Below are 20490 nucleotides of genomic sequence, written 5' to 3' on the forward strand. Positions count from 1 at the left end.
CATTCACGGTTGATTTACCTATCGATAATAATGAAGCAATCTCACGAGAAGACTTTCCTTCTTTTGAAAATTTTATTATTCTTTCACGAATTTGAATTTGCGTATGCCGAGCCATGTTTATGCTTCCACGACCTTCTATGAACTAAATGTAAATATTCAACGCTATACTCTATTCGTAAATAAATTTTTGAAGTCCTACTACGTCAAATATATTATGTGGCCGGAAACTTTTGCACATGCAAATATAACAATTATAATAATAAATGTATTTACAAACATAAATAATATTGTTTTACAATATTATTTTGTTTCCTATATCTCATAATCATATCTCATAATAATTAAAAATCGTTAGTCTTTTTTTAGAATAAATTAGAGTACAAAATGTTACTGGCCGGAAACTTTTGCACGCCACTGTATATATCAGAAAAATTGTCTCTCTAAAAAGAATTTTGAAATAAAAGGACTGTGTATCTTACAATACCCCATATATTCTTAATAGATGAAATTACATTCTTTTCAAGAATATTCTTTAAAATAAGAAAGATATATATATATATATATATTTAATAATTTTTCTAACTTCTGGACAATGACATTCTATATATAATTTAACTATATATTATAATTACTAGTTCAGTATAGTATTTGGTGCTTAACTTAAACATCATAATATTGGGAGCGCCCCGTTGCAATTGACTACAACCATTTACAGCAATGAATGCTTAGAGTTTTTCTGTTGGACCGCCAATTAGAAAAGTTGTGGTCAATTGGGACGTGGTCAATCGGGGCATTCTCTAATATTTAAATTGATATTTAATAAATAATTGAGACGTTAACAAAGAATTGATTTGAAGAACTAACTTAATTGTTTCAATATGCATGTTTGGAGATTAATATTTACAATTTTCATCAGTTTGTTTTTATATTTAATAGGCGTAGAAAAACGTGCATGTGTCAAGATTTAATATTTTAAAATTAAAATTTGTTTCTTTTGTTGGAAAATTAGTCCTAGAGTAAATTCTATAAATCTTGTTTCAGTTATATATTTTTATAAAAATTAGAAATATCTACACTAATTTATCTTCTAAATAAATTTCTCCTAAAGTTAAGAAAATGTTTGTGATGCTTATTTTAGATTTTGGATCATTATAAAAATAAAAGCAAAATTTTAAGTCCGAAAATACAATTTTTTCGACGTGTAATTGCCCGACTCATCGTATTCTATAAGATTATCAGGGGAGGTTCTGTCATAAGTCATGTTTTCCGCCCCGTTGATTCTCTCTCGTCGCCAGTACTCTTACTTCCATTCCCCGCGTCTTCTATTTCTGCTGCGTAGATTCGCTACGGCGTGGAGGGTAATTATGCTAGACCAGTTCAAACCCCGGCGAGCAAACGAGTTGAAATGAAATCCTTCACGATTGCTATTAATGTCGGAAACTATTTGAATAATCATATAGGCAACCAATTCTCTGTCACTATAATATGATATCCATTTCTTCGCTCAAACAGAATCTTTTTATTTTATAGAATATATTGTAGTGCTTTGTATTCCATGCATTATTGTATATTTAAACAATTAACAATATCTCATCTCGTTAATTGTGTTTAAGGAATGAGCACAAATTATATGATTTTATATTAATTTCCCACATTTTCTCCTGTTGAATTTTCTAACGTTTCAATCTCGAGTTACTAGCCGTTCAATCAAAAGGTTGATAGTAACCAGTAAAATCATCTTTTATATGTTTCTCTTCAATTATTTTAGATGGGGAAAACGGGAAAACGGAAGCTGAAAGAACTATTCGTACTCTCTCTCTTTCGGTGATTTCTCTGAAAGAGTCTCATGTTTTCCCGGATACGGGAGCGCTAGACCGCCGATTTTCATGATATTCGATATAACTCGTGGTTTTATTAAAGTCACGTTAATTAAAAGTCGTCCGCACTCACTCGGAAGAAATAATAATTTTTTTTTTCTCGTTTAGCTTCGAATCAACGCTACACGGGAAATCGAAGGAAAATATTGCAAAAGAAAGCTGGGGGAGGAAGGGGGAGGAGGATGCGCATGCCGTTTTTCCGCTCATCTGATTTCGTTCAATTTCGCGCAAAACGGGAAATCAATGCTACTTTGTTTATCGAAGCACTCTCACGATTCTCATCGGCCATTTTCTCCGTGTGTTACGAGAATGGATTGAATCAACGCGCAATTATTATCTCGCAACGTTATGCGCGATGCGGCAATGCGCCATATACGACGTAATTGTAATTATACGCTATTGCATTGTTACAAATATTCCGGTTCGCGCACAAGGTATCCGAAACAACGACCGCTTCCTCTCGGCAATAGATAGCTAAACTCAATACGTGGAGAAATTCATGATGTTGCACTAACGAAATTTATTATTAGTTAATTAAATAATTCATAAACGGGAACCTGATTATAATACACGCGCGTATTATAATTATTCCACCTAGGTACGTCGAAGATATCACGATGTGACGGAAATTTCAAAGCTTTGATCAAAGTGTCATTATTAATAGCGTCTACTCAGCGCCGCGTTCGTTTACATTTCCCCTAATGCCATTAGAAGCTTTAAATTAGTTCGCTTTGATTTATTATTTAAATAGCCTTATGAACCTGAAATCCTGTTTCAAGAGCCCTTACTGTGCCTCTTTTCTTCCTCATTGAACGTTGAGATCCTATTTGCAGCGTCATATAATATTGTCATACCGCGCGAGTGAAGTTATAGATTGTTTTATTCACGTTATAAGACTGTAATTAATTGAAAGCGAGTAACAAGAATATATTATACATGCGCATGTTGTAAAAGGAAAAGATCAAACAATCTATACATGTTATTACATTAACTTCGAAATTCATTGTATAATTTTATATGAGCTAACTGTAATAAATTTAAAAGGCTTCAAAGAAATTTCGTGCGTTTATATTAATTGAAAGCATTGAATAATTCACGTTTATATCACTAATTTATTGGTGATATTTGCGTAATTGTAATTAATTAAAACGAATTCAAGAGTTATTGCGGAAGTTTTACATTCTTTCTCGATAAAATGACTTTAAATAAAATTATCAGATATATTACGAAATTAATAATAAAATCTGTTATCAAAGTATTCATTTATGATAATTGTAACATATTTTTATTTATTCCTTTGTCGCGATTATTCGGTCAATCTATTAAATCGATCGTATTATTACATAAATGTAAAATTCGTGCATTTTTGTTGGAACAAACGCGCATTCGATTGTTAGCGAAATGAAATTCTGGTCCCTAATCATCGTCCTTTATCATTATCATCATTATTCGCAAATTAACTCTACACAGAGTTGCGCGCTCGCACACACACACACACACATACACACATGCATCCATATTAGAATTGACGTAGTGATCAATCGCGCGATTTTCATTATACGAGAAAATCACAAGCGATAAAATTCCGAGCTAACGTGACGCGTTTTCGCTTTGACTTTACTGCCGAAAATGCAGATTTCATTAAACTCCAGCCCGTTAATATCCGCAATATTATTCTGCCATGCATTGCTATTCATCGGTTCATAAATAACGCTGTGTCAAAGCGACGTTTATAAATTACCGATGATGTCACACTTCGATACACCCGCGGCGTTCAGTGCTTTTTTCGCAATCTCGCTTGAATATTGCGCGTGATATGTTAAATATTCTAACGTAACTAAACATCACAAAACCTGAAATTATTTTTGTCGCTATTGCCCGAAGGGTAGGAAATATGGATTTTGAAAATACATATTTTTTTATATTTTAGTTACGAAGTTTAGAAACGTTATATAATTTTTTTTATGGAAGCTGAAATCTGTTGACTTAAAATGAAGAAAATTATTTTCAGTAGTTTTCTGTATTTGAAGATACTTCTATGTTATACGAAATAATACAAAATATTAACTGTAAAACTATTATACACTATATAAACTATTTTATAAGATAAATAATAAAACCGAAATAAATATGTACAATATTAGAGTATATCGTTAAAATTTTTTAAATCACAAATAGTATGACATAGTATCTTTAAATTTGAAATATTAATTTCTAAATGGAAATGACATTTCGAGTTACACCGAGTTACACACTAATACATTAGTACTAGATATAGAATAAATGTTATAATAATTTCAGCAATATTATTGGGGACATTGCTCTTATAAACTTTTTTTTTTCACTAACATCTCTCGTGTATGTACGTAGTAGAAAATACAGGGCAATTTTACATGATTTGCGACATCGGTTTAAGCAATGTTAACCAATTTTTACAATAATTGTTATACCAATTGTTTATTTTTTAAGTATTAAATTATGTTTAAAGAAATATGTAATTATGTGCACAGTGTAATTATACTATAAATGGACAATAGATAGAAATGGTATGTGCACAGAGAGAAAGATTTCTTTAGATTTAATAAATGGTTTATTAAATAGTTTTTGATGGGCTACTTTAAGCCATTACTTTATTTTTAATCAATTTTATACACATTTTTTTAGGTTTAATAAAATTTTTTAAAAACAAAGAAACTTTAAATTATACTTTGAAATGGTCGAACAAAACTGTTTATTAAATCTAAAAAATCTTTCTCTCTTTGTACATAACACAGAAAACTTGAGATCCGAAAGTCCAAAAGCTCTCCTAGAATAAATGTATTTTTCAAAGATAATATATATAATTAAATTAATTTACGTAGTTAAAGTTTCAAGTAAAATAAAGAAAACGATGATATCTTTAAGTATAATAAAGAGAAAAATTTTTATGTCAAAAATATAATTTTTTGGTATGGAGAACTTTTGATTTGAGATATAATTTTTTTCTTATTTCTCATTATATGTATATATACTTGTATTCTTTATAATTACACGAAGTTTTTATTTTAATATGTACCAATTTTTGGCGATACATGCTTAAGCGTGTATACCATGCTTTGCATATGGATAATATTTGTTATTTTTTGTTTATCATTCGATTTTTAATTTTTAATTCAATTCGATTTTTAATTCTGATTACAGTTGCGCCCATCGCCAGCCTCAAGATAGGTTCCACTTTGAATCCAAAGAACATCAAGGAGGGCTCCGACGTTTACTTTGAGTGCAACGTCAGGGCGAATCCCAGATCGTACAAACTGACCTGGTTCCACGAGGTAGGCGCTGCATCGACCGTTTTCTCTCTCTCTTTTTTTTTTTGCAAATCACGAATCACGAATATGTGGTCCCCGTTGTAAATCGAACATTTTAACGGTGAACCGAGAACGTGCAAATATTTCGTAACCAGCGGGCAGAGTAACAACTCGCGAGTGTTGAAATAAATATAGACGGAATTTTAATTGCGTATGTGCGACACACAACGCAAAACATGAAGTGGTAACACGAGGTCACGAGGTCCATAAATTAATTAAGAATCCATTATTGAAGCAGTTTCGATGGCTCTCAATGAGACAATCTCTATATTTGTTTATCATCGTTTATTCTCGTACAATTATCCGGACAAGGATAATTTTAGGCGAACGGCATAGACCATAGAGAAATTAGTCGAATCGGTATCCGAAGGTTATCTGGGTTAGTTGCAATTGAACCTGCAGGGCAGTGGTCGAACACTTCTAACATGACCCTTTAACCTATTCCAAATTGCGCAATATGCATCTCGTCGCGCAATCCCGTTATATTCTCCACAAAGTTCCCGTCGTCTCGGGGAATTAGGAAACTTTAATAAATTACAGTCACCTTATCAGACTTAAATATATACATAAAATTGTCGTCGAATAAGTCGTACGCGTGAAGATAAGAAAAAAAAAACTGGACTTGATATTTTACATGTACAGGATAAAAAGATCTTCAATTTTGTCCTCCGCATCTTCGCAAACGAGGAGACGCCGCGTCGTATGTGTGTGAAACATTAATTTTTTCGAAGTGACAGATTTTAATCTTGCCTTTTCTTGTCTGCCCGTTGCAGAGAGACACTTAATTTTAACTGCGCGCGTAATTAATTATCGCGCTCTGTAACGTCAGATAATATTATCTATAAAACGCAGCGTCTCGCGCCGACTACTGTCTCGTCGGCTTTTCGAAATTCCAATTATTAACATCCAGCTTTCAGTGCTATTAGTTTCGAGGAGACAAAAGTGCGGCGATGCGTACGTATGGGGGCGCGCGTACATGTATTTAACGATTGCAAACGGCCACAGGGCGGAATTTCAGGGGCGACCGATTTTACTGGCTATTTACGCGGATTCTAATGAAATATCCTGTAATTAGAACGCCTATTCTGCTCGACATTAACATTGCGCATCGGATTCATCCGCCTACGGCGCTATTCGGTGCATGCGGCATTAAACGAAATGGATTACACGAATCATTGCGCAATACCGAATGGGGTCCAGTATGACACTTTTGCAATATTAAAAAAAATATTTACAAAATACGAAACGTTACGAAATCGGAAAAAGAGATATTCAAACAATAATTACACAATTGCCGACGGCAGTACAAAAGCATGGACTTTCGGAAATTTAACGACGCAATGGTTATTGTTCGGATTATTAACTGGGATTCAATGATTTTCTTCTTTACCCAATATCCACTCTCTAAATTGCAATCAGTGAAATGAGTGAAAATACACTGTTTTTAAGCAGTCGAAAATTTTTTTCGCTAATATAGACAGATTTCTTGATATTATAACCAAAATTTATCGCTAATTTTTGTATCTGCTAGAATTTTGGCTGTCACGTATAGAATTTGAAAATTCTGCTTCTCTCAGCTAGATTGATTAGGTGCAACACATATACATATCACAGTATTTGCTAATTTTAGCTAATCTTAGCTAATCTCAGCTAATTTTTACACATATAATTTTTGTTGAAGTTGCAAGATAATTTTTTTTTAGTGAGTGGTATACTTATAACTTGCCAATCTGTGAAATAAATACACCAGATCTTTCAGTGATTGTACACTAACTCTGAAGCGAAAATCACTAGAAGACAGTGAATACTCACTAATTATCACAATTATAAGCATACCGCTGCAAATTAGTGATAATACACTGATTGCAATTTAAAGATTAATTGATTTAATCAAGTTAGACAGCAAATGCTACTTGCATAAAATCCAAATATCGAAGAGGGATATCGTTTTGAATTGAGACAAGTTAAAGCGATGCTTTTCCGCATTACCATAGCGCCTCCGGAGACACCGTTTGCCAGGAAACGAATTACCAAAGTTGGCGCGGAAAGATCCTCAGACCTCGAATAATCACGGCGATCAAAGCGGAGGCTTCACTGCGGCGACGCAATTAATCAGATTTGAAGGCACGCCGGCGCGAGACGATCCACTCTCGGATTAGTCTCCAAGGAAACTGCGGAGCAAAACACGCCACCAATTTTCTTCCTGCACGTCTCGATTCACCGGAAAATCCCGCGCTCGTGCACAACTCCGAATATATCTCCGAGCGGAATTACGTCGTCTCGCATCGCGCGCGCGTTTCCACGCAAACGATTCATTCGCGTCGAAATATCGATGTCTAACTCGTCTGTCTCTACCTTGCCCGGGCGCTTTGCTTTGGTAAACGCGATGTTAAACGTAAGCAAAGAAAAATTTCACTGTCTTTTTTTCTCCCCCCCAACGAGGCGATCGTCAGAAGCACGTTGCGCAGATTCTCTTTGTCTTCGGTCACTCAAGGATCGCCAGAGTTAAGCCTCTTAAGCAGGATTACGTCTTCCATCATTTTCTACATTCTCTTTCTCTCTCTCTCATTCACTTTGTCACTCCCACGAGATCACGAAATCCTGCCAGCGTTTACCCAGTTCTCTCGTAATATCCTTACCGTTTTGCAAGGATATTAGGTTGCAATGCAACGTCCTACGTACACTCCGTAAAAAATACATCGCATGTTTAAATCAATAGTTAGTTAATCCTTAATAAAACTTGTCAATTATTACTAATACTTAATATTATTTATAAAATTTCCGACGACGTTGGCCTCATCGGCGAGCGAGCCAATACTCCAAATGGATTTACAGAATTGCGATAATATCTTTCCGCAACAATTGCTCCCATTCGCGTACGCTGTGAGATAAATAATGCAAATCAAGTGACATACAAATATTTTCTTGGAATTGCCCGACGAGATTGCAAAGGAAATCTCCAGCGGCAAAGCTGTTTGCTTTTCTCGGTTTCGGTCGAGCAAAGATTCAACATATAAAATAAAAAAAGTAGATATTTTAATTTATTCATTTTGATGCTATCAGTTTTGACGTGAGAGGGAGAGAGAGAGAGACTTTTTTTACGCATAAACGATAAACGATAATATAAAAAATGATAAAGTAAAGGGAAAAAAAATTTAACAAAAATTTTTGCGCCGCATAATCTTTTCTTAACTCTAAAGTAACTAAAGGATTGATATAAGTATTTATATAAATATCTGTATAAATTTATCCTACGACACTTTCGGTAAAAGATATTATTTGTTAATTAATTGGTCATTTAATGCATTAGACGTTTATTTATCTTCTAAACTGCAATCGATGTTATCACTGATTTGAATTTCTTACAGCTGATAATTAGTGAGTGTTTATTGCTTTCTAGTGATTTTCACTTCAGAATGTACAATCACTGAAAGATCAGTATTTGTTTTACTGATCGACAAATTACAAGTATACTACTGAAAATCAATGTACTTTCATTGATTTCACTGATTTCTCACTGATTGTAATTCAGGGAGTAGATCTCAATCAGCCACTTAAAACATAAATTTATACAACGTAAAGAGAAACGTAAAGAATGAGGATACACGCTGTCCTAGACAGGAAGTAGTTTTTACTCAATGTTTCTTTTTGTTTCGCCTTCTTTCCTGCTCTCTTTCTCTCTCTTTCCTTCTCCTTCCTCTTCCTTTCTTTCTTGCATACTCTTTGCTTCGGACAATTTCGCGGATCGTTTGTCTCGGTTCCAGCAGCGCGACGCTGTTGCATATTTAAGCGAGAAGACGGGTGCGAAAGGAAGAACGTTGACTGTCCTCTTTAAATTTGTAAGAGGCAGGACGAAGGTCTTCACTGCACAAAGGAGGAGGATCGTCGCTGCTCTCGTACGCGCTCTTGTAAGGACGATTTTCTCCCTCGGATAGTCGCGTGCGCTGCCCGAGGGGACGAAAATTTTTCCTTAGAGGGGCAGGATGCCGTAACGCGACTCCGGGGAATTCCAGGCGAAATTTCGCGAATTATTTATCGGCCCGGTGCTGCATGCCGAGAGGGCGGAGAGACGACGACGACGACGAGCCGACGGGAGGTGTGAGGTTGCACGTCTCGGATAAACGATCTGGCGAATCGCACGAGGAAATCGAAGGTGGCACTCGGTATCATTCGAGCAGCATCAAGAAAATTTTCTTTTCCCGCCGCGAGCCCCGGCAGAAAGAGAACTTTTAATTGGACGGTATTTCACAAGGAACGAAGTTGTAGACATTTTGGAGATATTCTTGCGCATCTTTTTCTCTTACTCTCGTTTGAAATGCTTTAATGGTACAAAAAATATTCATAAGAGAACTTTCTTTTCGAGAGATGAAGGAAATAATTATATGGGGAGAAAAAACCGAGCTGAATGTTTTTTTAATACCCTTTTTTTTCCTTTTCTTTTTTACTTATCCGTTGCGCTTTCAAACGCCGACTTTGATTTACTTCGTTGCATTTTCCTGTTCGGGATAAAATTATTACCACCAATGTTCAAGTTTCTCATGAAGGATTTAAGAGTCCGATCCGCGCGGTGCGGTGAATTTTCGGAGGCGGTGACGGGGCGGTTCGGGTAAGTTCACCGCCATTCGAATGGAATTTTAGAGCAAGGATAATTTGGAATGTCTGCAGCCATTCGTGCGGCCGCGCGAGTGTTGGTGTGCACTCTCGTCGAAATTATTGTAAATTTACGAGCACCGCGTTGTCACACCTCCCGTTCGACGGTCCGCATCCCGTTCTGCTCGTCGAACCGAACCGATAAATTGCCCACGAATCACCGGCCCGCCGTTGGTTTACCAATCCGTAAAAACGTCCGTACGACGAAAATTTTATTGCAACGGCTGATGCGCGCGCGCGCTTACACGTGTGTGTATGTACGAGAACGCATCGAACGAAAATTGCGGCGACTCGTTCGCAATGACGAGACCCGTGCTCCAGCCGCGTTCTTATCAAAGATTCAGAATTAATCCGGGCTTGACCAGCATTCGAACGCATATTTATCCAGATTTTTGCTCTACCCCTTTTCCAGGGCATTAAATTACTTATTATCCTCTCGGTCATAAATTTTTAATCATTAAGCACAATTCTCATGCTATAACAAAGTTATGAAACGTGTTTTAAGAGGAAACAGAAAATGTGAATATTCACCATAAATCTATCCGCAGAAAAAATTTCAGGGTTTAATATTATTGCTCTTCCGTGTATTATAAAATGAGATTAATTTAGGAGAAGAACAAGTCATAATTGTTGAGAAAAAAGTATTTTACTTTTAATGAAAAAATTTTTTATTTACAATAAAATTATTTTGGTGCAGTTTCATTAAATGTTCTCAGATAGATTTAGATTAGACAATGGAAATTTATAGCTATTTTAATATTTTTGTTTCAACGGTAGATGGACATTTGAAAAAAATTTCTTATTATTGCAAAAAGAGTTTGTAAAATTTCAAATGTGCATGAGCGCACGTGTGTGTATCTTTTTCACGAATGCATTTAACGTGTCGAATTTTTCTTACGGAAGAGTTTGTCTGGTCAACAGACTAGCGATTAATCATTGTATTTAATGATAATAACGTTAAATAAATATTTATTCGAAATTTAAAAAAATATAAGTTTATATGTGTCACTTTTATGTTTCAAGACAAGAAGTATCAAATTAATTTTATTTAATTTGACATATGAGAATAGAGATTGTTGATTTTGATTTATTTTATCTAAAGCGAGCATATACTACATAAAAGTATCAAAAGAAAATCTAACTTTGCAAAATTTTTTTCCATTTGATATTTAAATTTTATTAAGAAAGAATATAAAGTAATGGCGCTGCTCAAGTTTTTCTAGATTATGTTTTAAAAATTAATGTATGCAGCGCTTATTGTTGCTTCTATAAAACTCATCTGAAAAATAATAAATACAGGTTTTTTTTAAGAAAAATGAAAAAATACTCTAGCTCTTAACTCGTTTTTTTAAATATTGTATTTAAAATGATAGCTAGTCAAAATCAACACACCATTTTTGAAAAATGTTTATTTTTTAATGGTTTTTAACTGCGGAAAAACAAAAAATCTCTTTTAAACTAATTTTTAGTATATAAGAAAATATTTAAAATAACAAGTCAGGTTAATCGGTCAAGTCAGTTTCAAGATATAATCTTCTACCGAGCAAGTAGATCTTCTACCGAGGTAGATGGTTCTAAAAAAAAAATTGCTTTATTCTTGTTTGTTTGCATCTGAAGTATGCTGTTTTCTGTAGTGGTATATGCAGGTGTATACTTGACATAATCCCGAGTAATAAAAATATAGTTTCGCATTTAATGACACGCTCATGAAAAAGGCACTCGAGATAGCTGTTAATATTTATATAGCGTTTTGAATGTGAAATGAAACATACTGTGCAACATATTGGAACGCAATCGATGATATACATGGCATACCAACCTATTGATTTCGCCTATTGATTTTGCATCAAGACTGGATGGTAAGGACACGATAGAATTGATGCTTGTACGATTCATACAACACGAATATTTTAAACCCAAAGTTTCGAGTACTCTGTCTGGTTCAAAGTTCTCACTTTTCTATCACATATTTTACAAGAAAATATTCTAAAATTTTGCCGTAAAGTCTTATAAAATTAAAAATGCGATATTCTCTTGCTTCTCTTCCAATAATATTAAACAACTTTTTTTAATTTTTTGGCAGATTAATACTTTCTACTGTATGCTCAAAGCCCGATATCGATTTTTGGGAGATGCATGTTTCTTGCTTCTTGATTTTCGAAAATGTTCTGTTGTGTGAAGATTTTTAGAATCTTCTTTTTCCTTTTTTTCTTACTTTTTGTTGCTTACGTTATCATATATATTCTTAATTGCTATTACAGACAAAAACTTATATCATACCGATTGTTTATTTTTTGAAATACAACTCTAAAACACTAACTAAACTTACTTCACTTTCTTAAATTGGTTAATCCTTCCCTTCTAAATGCCTTCTTAATATTACTTTATTTTTATTAGAAATGGCGGTAAAATTAAGTATACCAAGAATATTTTTAATCTTTTTTATTAGAAATACTTTTTGAAATCGTGTATTGTTTACAATAACACTATAATTTTCTATTTTCTTTTTCTCTATTATTTTCAGTTGCACAAGTTGTAGGATCATGATGTTAGATATAAAATAGATTAACAATTGAATCTCTGCTCGGGAAACACATTGTTTAAACTCGATCACATTTTTTGCGTAGCAACGATCGCGCAGAAAAAGTTTCTTTAACTCGTATGAAAAAAAAAATGAAGAATGGGAGAATATGCAGAATTCCACGAGGCAAGGCTGCGGGCGAGAATATTTTTTCTGCAGCGTGCGCAGGACGTTTCGCGCGAACTGAAATCGTGCACGCAGCCGAATCGTGCTGATAGACAAGTATCATCCGGGCGAATGGCGACGCAGTCGGATTCATTCGCAGTTCGGATTCGCAGTTGCTGCCATTTCGTCTGGAAATCGAAAGAGAATTGCAAACAAATATTTGGACGCACCTTTGAAACCGCACTGGCCGATTTCGCTTTATTTCGCGAAATAACGTACGCATGATTACATTCATAAGATAACTCAAGCCTGTTTATTTAATGCCGATTGTTTAATGTTTCCGGTATAATTTAGCGCTGTTGACTACAAATACGGGGGCCTGCCCGGTGTTTTCGGTGCCCGGAACGGGTGGTTGAATATTTTCCACCAGCGTTCGTGTATGCGGAAAAAATTTATCGAGAATAGTGGTCACGATAAAAATCTGGACTGAATCGATTTAACAATTGCCATTAAACGTTCAGGTATTTTATTCTTCATTTGAATATCGTTGCTTTAATGCTGACCGCAAATCGGTTATTCCGTCTCTCGCTTTATATGATATTTCATGAAATTTCGTTACATTGTGTTACGGATACCGCGTAAAGGATCCGATCGAGCGGAACGTAAATCCGAAATCGGCAGGACATGATTATTATGTTAGCGTTGCGGTATGTGTTACATAGTGCGCTATGATATAACATCATTACATCATATTATAGAGACGACATTTCGCGTTTTGCGACAGCCGAATGAAAATCGAATCTCCGTCAATTAATGTCGTCATGCGTATTTTGGGAATTTGAAACGTCCAACGTTAGAAATAATTCGATATCGGCGAGCTTCGCCTCATCGACGAAAATACGTGCAGGAAAAAGTCGCTCGCGCAGCAGAATTTTCTTGCGTTCATTTTTGTCTGTTTATATTTAAGTATGAATTTTCCAAAATTACATCTTTTAAACTCTGTGCATGGATTTTTCTCTTGTTATGCTCAACATAGAGAAGAAACAGTATCAAATATTAGCATTAAATAAAAATTAATAATTATTATTGCATGTATAAGCAAGAAATTATATTTTTATACATATATGAAATAGTGATAATCTTGCTTATATATAATATAATCTTTTTTAAAGAATTTAATTATTCATAAATTAATAATTTAAATAATCTTAAATTTTAGCGAATATATTTTTATTTTAATATTATAACAGTTATTTAAAGAGCACAATATGTATGATTGTTTTAATAACTGTGTTAACAAGTGTTAATTCTTTAAGTTGTTTAAAAGTATTGTTTTTTCGATATTTCTTTCTTTCCTCTAATTTGTAGAATTTATTATTGAAACAGTACATTATGTGACAAGAGCATAAAGTCGACCTTTTGTGCACGAGTGCGTTCATCCGCACTCGTGCGTAAAGGATCGATCTTACACTCATATTATACATACTGTACTCTTTCTTGATAAAACTATACAAAATTTTTTGTGCAAGTTATATCTGTCTAACCCTATGTAATCGCATTTCAATATTCAACATTTCAAAGATAAAGATTTTACAAAGATAATTTTTTTTTCTGTGTATATCGTTTATTTATATTATCACGTTGCTATTACAATTCTCACATTTCAAGAAAGTTGACCCTAAAGTGTCAATCTAATCTTAACTTTCCGAAATCGTATCCTTTGAATCTCTGCTCCAGTAATTTTCCGTCAAGAATAGTTCGCATTGACAGACAGTATATCTCGCTAGGGCCGCGAGTCGAAAGTTAAAAGGAGGATTTGGTCGTTACTTATGCATAACTCGAACGGATGGCGAAACTTCGCGACGTAGGATACGCGATATAAGACGCACGTGCCCATAACGGGCGGGGGAGTGCTATCGTGAGAACAGGGCGAAGGAACTTATCGCCCCTGTCTCGCGCTCGCATTTGAGGGGTAGGGGGACGGGAAGGAAGAGGTCTTCGTGTATATTATACTCGGTGACGCGGATATATTCCGCGCTCGTCCCGGAACGAGGCACGCGCTCGTATCATCCGGCCCCCGACACAGCTACGTATATTTAACGTCTAATACGACGGCGTCGTGTTACGCGAGAATTCACACGGTATCAGGATGGAAAGAGAGAGAGAGAGAGAGAGAGAGAGAGAGTCCTCTCCATACGGGAATCCCCTAGGACGACGGCCGTAGCATATCCTGGAGATGGCCGTCGAAATAGGAAATTCCATTTGCGCCGCGAGAGTTTCTGAGAGATGGAAATAGTTCACGTTCGTTGACAACGCGTTATTTATCGCGGATAATTCGTTGAAAAATACAAATACTCGACTATAAAAAACGTTGCTAAAAATGTTAACGTTATTAAAAGAATTATAAAGGAAATATATTTACCCTTCGAAAAGTTTAAGACTAATCTATACGTTACCATTTTCAAAATTGGTTAATATTGTAATGTTATATTTAATATTTCAAACAATCAGCTCTTGCTTATTAGATTTTGATGTTATCATTGTCAATTAATGCAAAATTTAATAAGCAAAACCTAATCGTTTTTAGGCAATATTAACTCTTTTAAAATAGTAGCATACTATATAGCATATTTAAAATAATAGCAAATAGATCCTTGGTACTAAACTTTCTGATTTAGTGTATAATGAGATAAGTGATTAGACTATTTTTTTGTAAAAAAGTGGTGACATATATCTTATTTAGGGTGCGTTAGGGAAGACGATGTTAGTATTATTTAATGATGCTAAAAGCTGTTCTCTCTCGTGGATCAGAACGTAATCGTGATGCCGCTAATGCGTAATGTGTTATATTATAACTGGCGCACTACAAACGTGATTCTTTCCGAGATAGTGTGATGGTAGTGAGCATCTGCAAACTCCACGAACATTATTCTACGTCGCTGCTCATGATGGACTATTATCAACTGTTCTAACTCGAAGAAGCTGCGAAACGATGTTATAACGCTAGTAATGCTAACCAGAGTTGTCTGTGCTGTACATTTTAGGGTTATGACTACGATTATTTATGTTTATTATACAATATTGTTTACGTTGTATTTACATTGTTTCATGTAGACAAAACAAGCAATATAAATGATTAAAATTGGATAACGTAATACAAAAACAAATTATAAGATTTATAACCCTCCAATTATATTATTTATACGTAGATTTGAGACGTGCGCAATAAAATAACATTTATTCATAACTATTACACAAGTAAATCTGTTTATCTAACTCCACTTTTAAAAAAAAGTAGCATTGGTAAAATTTATATTGTTAATTGTGTCTTTCCAATCACATCCTTAGTTCCTCTTGATTCTAATTTGTATTCTAATTCTTAAATTTAGACTTTAATAATCTCGTAGTTCTTTTTGAATCTTTTAATTGTACCGAAAGGAATTATTTTCACTTATATTATCGCGCGCAATAATTCGCGCAATAAATCGAGACTCGCGGAATTCGGCTACTGTGTTTGAAAGCAACCTCAGCTTTTCGCCAGGCGCTTAAAGCTTAAGACACAGAGATAATCGCATGAATGCGCATTGCTGGTCGCGCATTACACTGCTATATCTACTGTCTCTCGCGAAGACGTATCGCTTCCCGATCCTGCAGCGACGCCTCGCCGCTGCAGGCGTCCGATGCACCTCGGCACGTACCGGTTTCCGCGGAGAAATGCCGAGGAGAAATAGATACGAAGCTCGTTACTCATCTAAAACAAGCGCGACGGGACGTACACGCGCAAATCTCTCTTCCCTCGCTGCATATCCGCCCCCCACTCGACATTGTTCACGACCCCGTTTCGTTCGATCTTATCAATAGATGTCGGTCTCGAGGCTCGCAGTTCTCCTCCGCAAACATTGTCGGAGCATCCTTATCCTCTTCCGGTCCGAACTAATTTCGACAAATAGAACGGCGTTCCGTATCCTGCCATTCTGTTCAGTCCTGTTTAAAACTTGATGATGATTTTTTTGCTGTACACTGATAGAAAAATATGTTGTATTTGTAACTATATAATTGCATAGTAAAATAATCATAGTTAGGAATATCATTTTTATAGTAATTATTAGTTAACGCAACTTATGATATGGTTGTTATAACCATAATGGAGATTTTTATACAGTTAGTTGTACCATAAAATGATCATTATAAGCATTTACCATAAATATATACTTATTATTACCAATATTATTGTAATAATTACTGCTGATTATTTTACTATGCAGTTATAGTTACAAATACAATATATTTTTCTATCAGTGTATGTGATATTCAGTTTTTTAATCGAGGAAAATTATTATCCATGCAAGATTGCTATAAACTCTTATAGGCTCGTTTCTACCAACGTAGATTAACTTAATCTCGGTTTAACTTACTTGTTATCTCATTCTGGTTTGCAAAAATTAGAAAAAGATAAGGAGCAAATTAAACCGAGATTAAAGTTAATCTACGTTGGTAGAAACGGGACATAGTCAATTTTAAGTCAAGTTTAAATATTTGTGTCAACTTCCCTTTATCTTTGAAACGTTTTCAAAGATCTTGTATCCTGCAAATGTCTGCCTAAATCGACAAGATTAATAAACACTTCATATAATATAATGTTTTGAGTTATTGCAACAAAGCTTTAAATAATCTCATAATAAGAACCTTTTATACGCGTGAATACGTATTGTTGGAAAATTTTATTCGAAATAAGCGAGAATACACATTGAACCGCATCCTAAAATTTTCAGTGCAGTTGATTCGTATTTTTCCCGGTGCCTCGGGGGGGGGGGGAGAGAAAAAAAACGTGCCGTTATCTAGACTTCGTGATTTAAAGTGTGCAAATATTTTGCATCGCAATCGCACTGATGCTTCCGACCGAGCGAAATTTTCTTCTCGCGCAATGTAAATCCGTGCCGAGCAGAAGCGGAAAGCGGATTCGCGTTATCGTTCCTCGATATGTTAGAGAGACAACAATGAGTTGGATCTCGATATATGTGTGGTGAAAAACACAGTTAGAAAGATTAAAAGTAAAAATTTACACAAGGAGTTTATTGGTTGTATAAATAATGAAAATTCAACTCTGAAAGATCGTTCAGATAAATATAATTCACAAACGATTGCAAGTGAAAAGAAATTATTGATATTTCATACAGATAATATAAATTCGTGTTTATAATTAATTTTTAATATGTTTTACGAAAAAGTTTAATGAAAATGCGTTAATAAAATGTTTAATTTAAGGAATTACAACACTGCAAGAAATGTTATTCTCACAATTTTTATCGAGGAGTCCAAATTCTTCGCAGATTTGCCAGCCAAGTATGCACTTGCAACTTTTGTGACATTTTACGCGTCGGGATTTGGACAAAAAGATGAAAAATAAAAGAGAATTACGAAAGCAATGATAAAGACGAATGAAGAGGAAGGGTGTGGACGAGAAAAGACGAGCGATAAAGTACAAGAAAGTGGGATTGTCCTGTAAGAGAATGAAAAAGAGAGAGAGAGAGAGAGAGAGAGAGAGAGAGAGAGAGAGAGAGAGAGAGAGAGAGAGAAGGTAAAGGGAGGAGTACAAGTGTACATCGTAAATTCCCTTTGTCCGACCTTCTCGAGCGGACGACAACCCGCAGCGGGCCGCGGTTGTTTCCTCCTGAGCAACTGCGATCTTTGCCGAAGCGGAAGTGGCGCTGAATGCCAAGACTAAGACAAATTTGTTTATTTGCGACGGGCAACAATGAGAGCTCGTAGCTTGGTCTTGCGGAAATTTGACGTAGAAGAACAAAGTCGTGTGGATGGCATTAGACATAATCAAGCGTCAATATGCTTCATTTGTTAAAATCCGATAATCGACAAATCTTATAGAGGTCTTTGGATATGCTTAACATTCAGGGGGATTGATTCTCAACTCTTTCTACAACTTTTTTTAAACCAGCAGATTAACGCTCGTAGATTTGTTCTAAATAATTCCTATAATCCGTAAGTAAAACGAGAGTTGCTTTCTCAACCTAGGACTGCGAACTGATCCAGATGGATCAAAGTTGTCTGTACAGTTTGCTAAGGCTGGGTCAAACTATTACGTAGTTCAGGGGGGGAATATTGTACGTAACTAATTAATGTTATTCAAACAAGAGTTACATTACGTACATAAACGTATTCGGGATTGTTGTTTCCACACGTGTGCAGCATGACAGTTCTTTGATACTCAGACACCTGATCTCGTTTGTTTATGCAGAAGGAGGAGCTACATCACAATGTCACCGCCGGCGTGGTGCTCTCGGATCACTCGTTGGTGCTGCAGAGCATAACTCGAGAGTCTGCCGGAGGGTACACCTGCATGGCCGCAAACGTCGAGGGCCGTGCCAAGTCCAACGTAGTCAATCTCGAGGTTATGTGTAAGTATGTTTTACGCGCTCCTGCTCGATAATCAGAGAGTGAGAGAGAAAGAGAGAGAGAGAGAGAGAGAGAGAGAGAGAGAGAAATAGAGAGCGGAAACCCTCATGAAAGTGCCGGTTAATGGCCCCGGTGGCATGGCACTTCTCACGATGTGGAACGCCGCAAGTAGAACTGGTGGTTTTGCGCTGTCAGTTTCTCGTCGCTATTTGAGGCGATCAGTTTGAAGTTCTTCGGGATTTAAAATAAAAAAAAATTCAGAAGTCTAGACTAGAAATGGAAGATATCAAGAAAAGATCATTGCACGTGTAGGCGGAGTGTGCACTCGAATTTCTTTGATTTTTTATTTAGATTCTAAATTCTAGAGACATCTCGAAAGAGGAGGATATCGAAGCATCGACGATCTTTTCTTGTATCGTTGTTTTTTGATCGATCTTTATTTAAAGAAAATGGGAACAATATCTTATGCTTTCGAAGAGACTTCTATATTCGGCTTTGCAAATCGCAAACATATGCTCTTTTACTTCAAAAATCGGCAATTCACATCTCGGAATTAATCTCAGTGGTCAGGTTTTCGAATACCACGTAATATGAGGAAAATGTGTACAACACTTTTTTAAATGCTTTTTATAGTTGATCAATGTAGTCGCAATCAATTACCTCGATATCGTTCCCTCTTTCGACGTCTGTCACGATAGTCTCGATCCTACGCTCCGTTTACTGCTGTATGTCCAGGGGGAAGATTTAGGAACAAAAATGGCGAGAAATAAAGTTTAAGATACGCGGCGAAACACACGGTCGAGGGGGCGATTTAGCGCTTACCCCTCTGGCTCTTACCACGCGGCTGACCACGAACAGCCACTGATACTTCGCCAACGTCGCCGATATTTCACGGAATATCCGCGCTGTCGCGTAAATCCCCGCGTCCCGATTTTGCAGTATCGGAAAGTATAAATAAAACGGCCGGTTTCACGGTGGAGGCTCTCTTTCCTCCTCCGGGGAACAGTTATCGATCCCTTATCCGCGGACCGATCCCCCCCGCAACTGCGTGTATATAATATTTACAATCTAACAAGAACGTGACCGGCATAACTTCGAAACCATTTATTATAATAAAAAGTGAATACCTACTAGTGGACTAGTAAGAGAAAAGGTCAGATGATGACCGATTTTTCGTAATTTCCGTGTGAATGTAATAATATTGATCTTTTTTTCTAAATTCTCTAAAGCCTTAGTAGTTGTAAAAATTAAAAATTAATAAACAATACATTAAAATTGAAATAATTTTTTATTTTTTTGAAAACGTGTTAATTTTATCATCTTGCTTTTCCGTGTGGCTAAAATGAATTTCAGTAGTGAATAAGATGACGAAAAATTAAAATAAAATGTATTTTTTATGAATAAAAAGACTTATTGTATTGTCATTAATTTCTTATACTATTTTTATATTAATATTTAAACGCAATAAAAGAAAAATATATATAAAGGTATTATTAGGTATGATTATTTTATGCAGTAC

General features: G+C 35.4%; 1 protein-coding gene across 3 annotated transcripts in view; it reads left to right on the top strand.

The window, feature by feature from the left end:
* LOC105833892 (nephrin) overlaps positions 1 to 20490 on the top strand; it is a 259982-nt gene that overhangs the window by 221977 nt on the left and 17515 nt on the right. For all 3 annotated transcript variants that reach the window (XM_036292415.1, XM_036292410.1, XM_036292416.1), the window contains exons 9-10: positions 5058 to 5188; positions 18814 to 18973. In XM_036292415.1, coding sequence (XP_036148308.1) covers positions 5058 to 5188; positions 18814 to 18973 — 291 coding nt within the window. The remainder of the gene's footprint in view (positions 1 to 5057; positions 5189 to 18813; positions 18974 to 20490) is intronic.

This window comes from Monomorium pharaonis, chromosome 1 (genome assembly GCF_013373865.1).
Source record: "Monomorium pharaonis isolate MP-MQ-018 chromosome 1, ASM1337386v2, whole genome shotgun sequence".
In the NCBI taxonomy this organism is placed as follows: domain Eukaryota; kingdom Metazoa; phylum Arthropoda; class Insecta; order Hymenoptera; family Formicidae; genus Monomorium; species Monomorium pharaonis.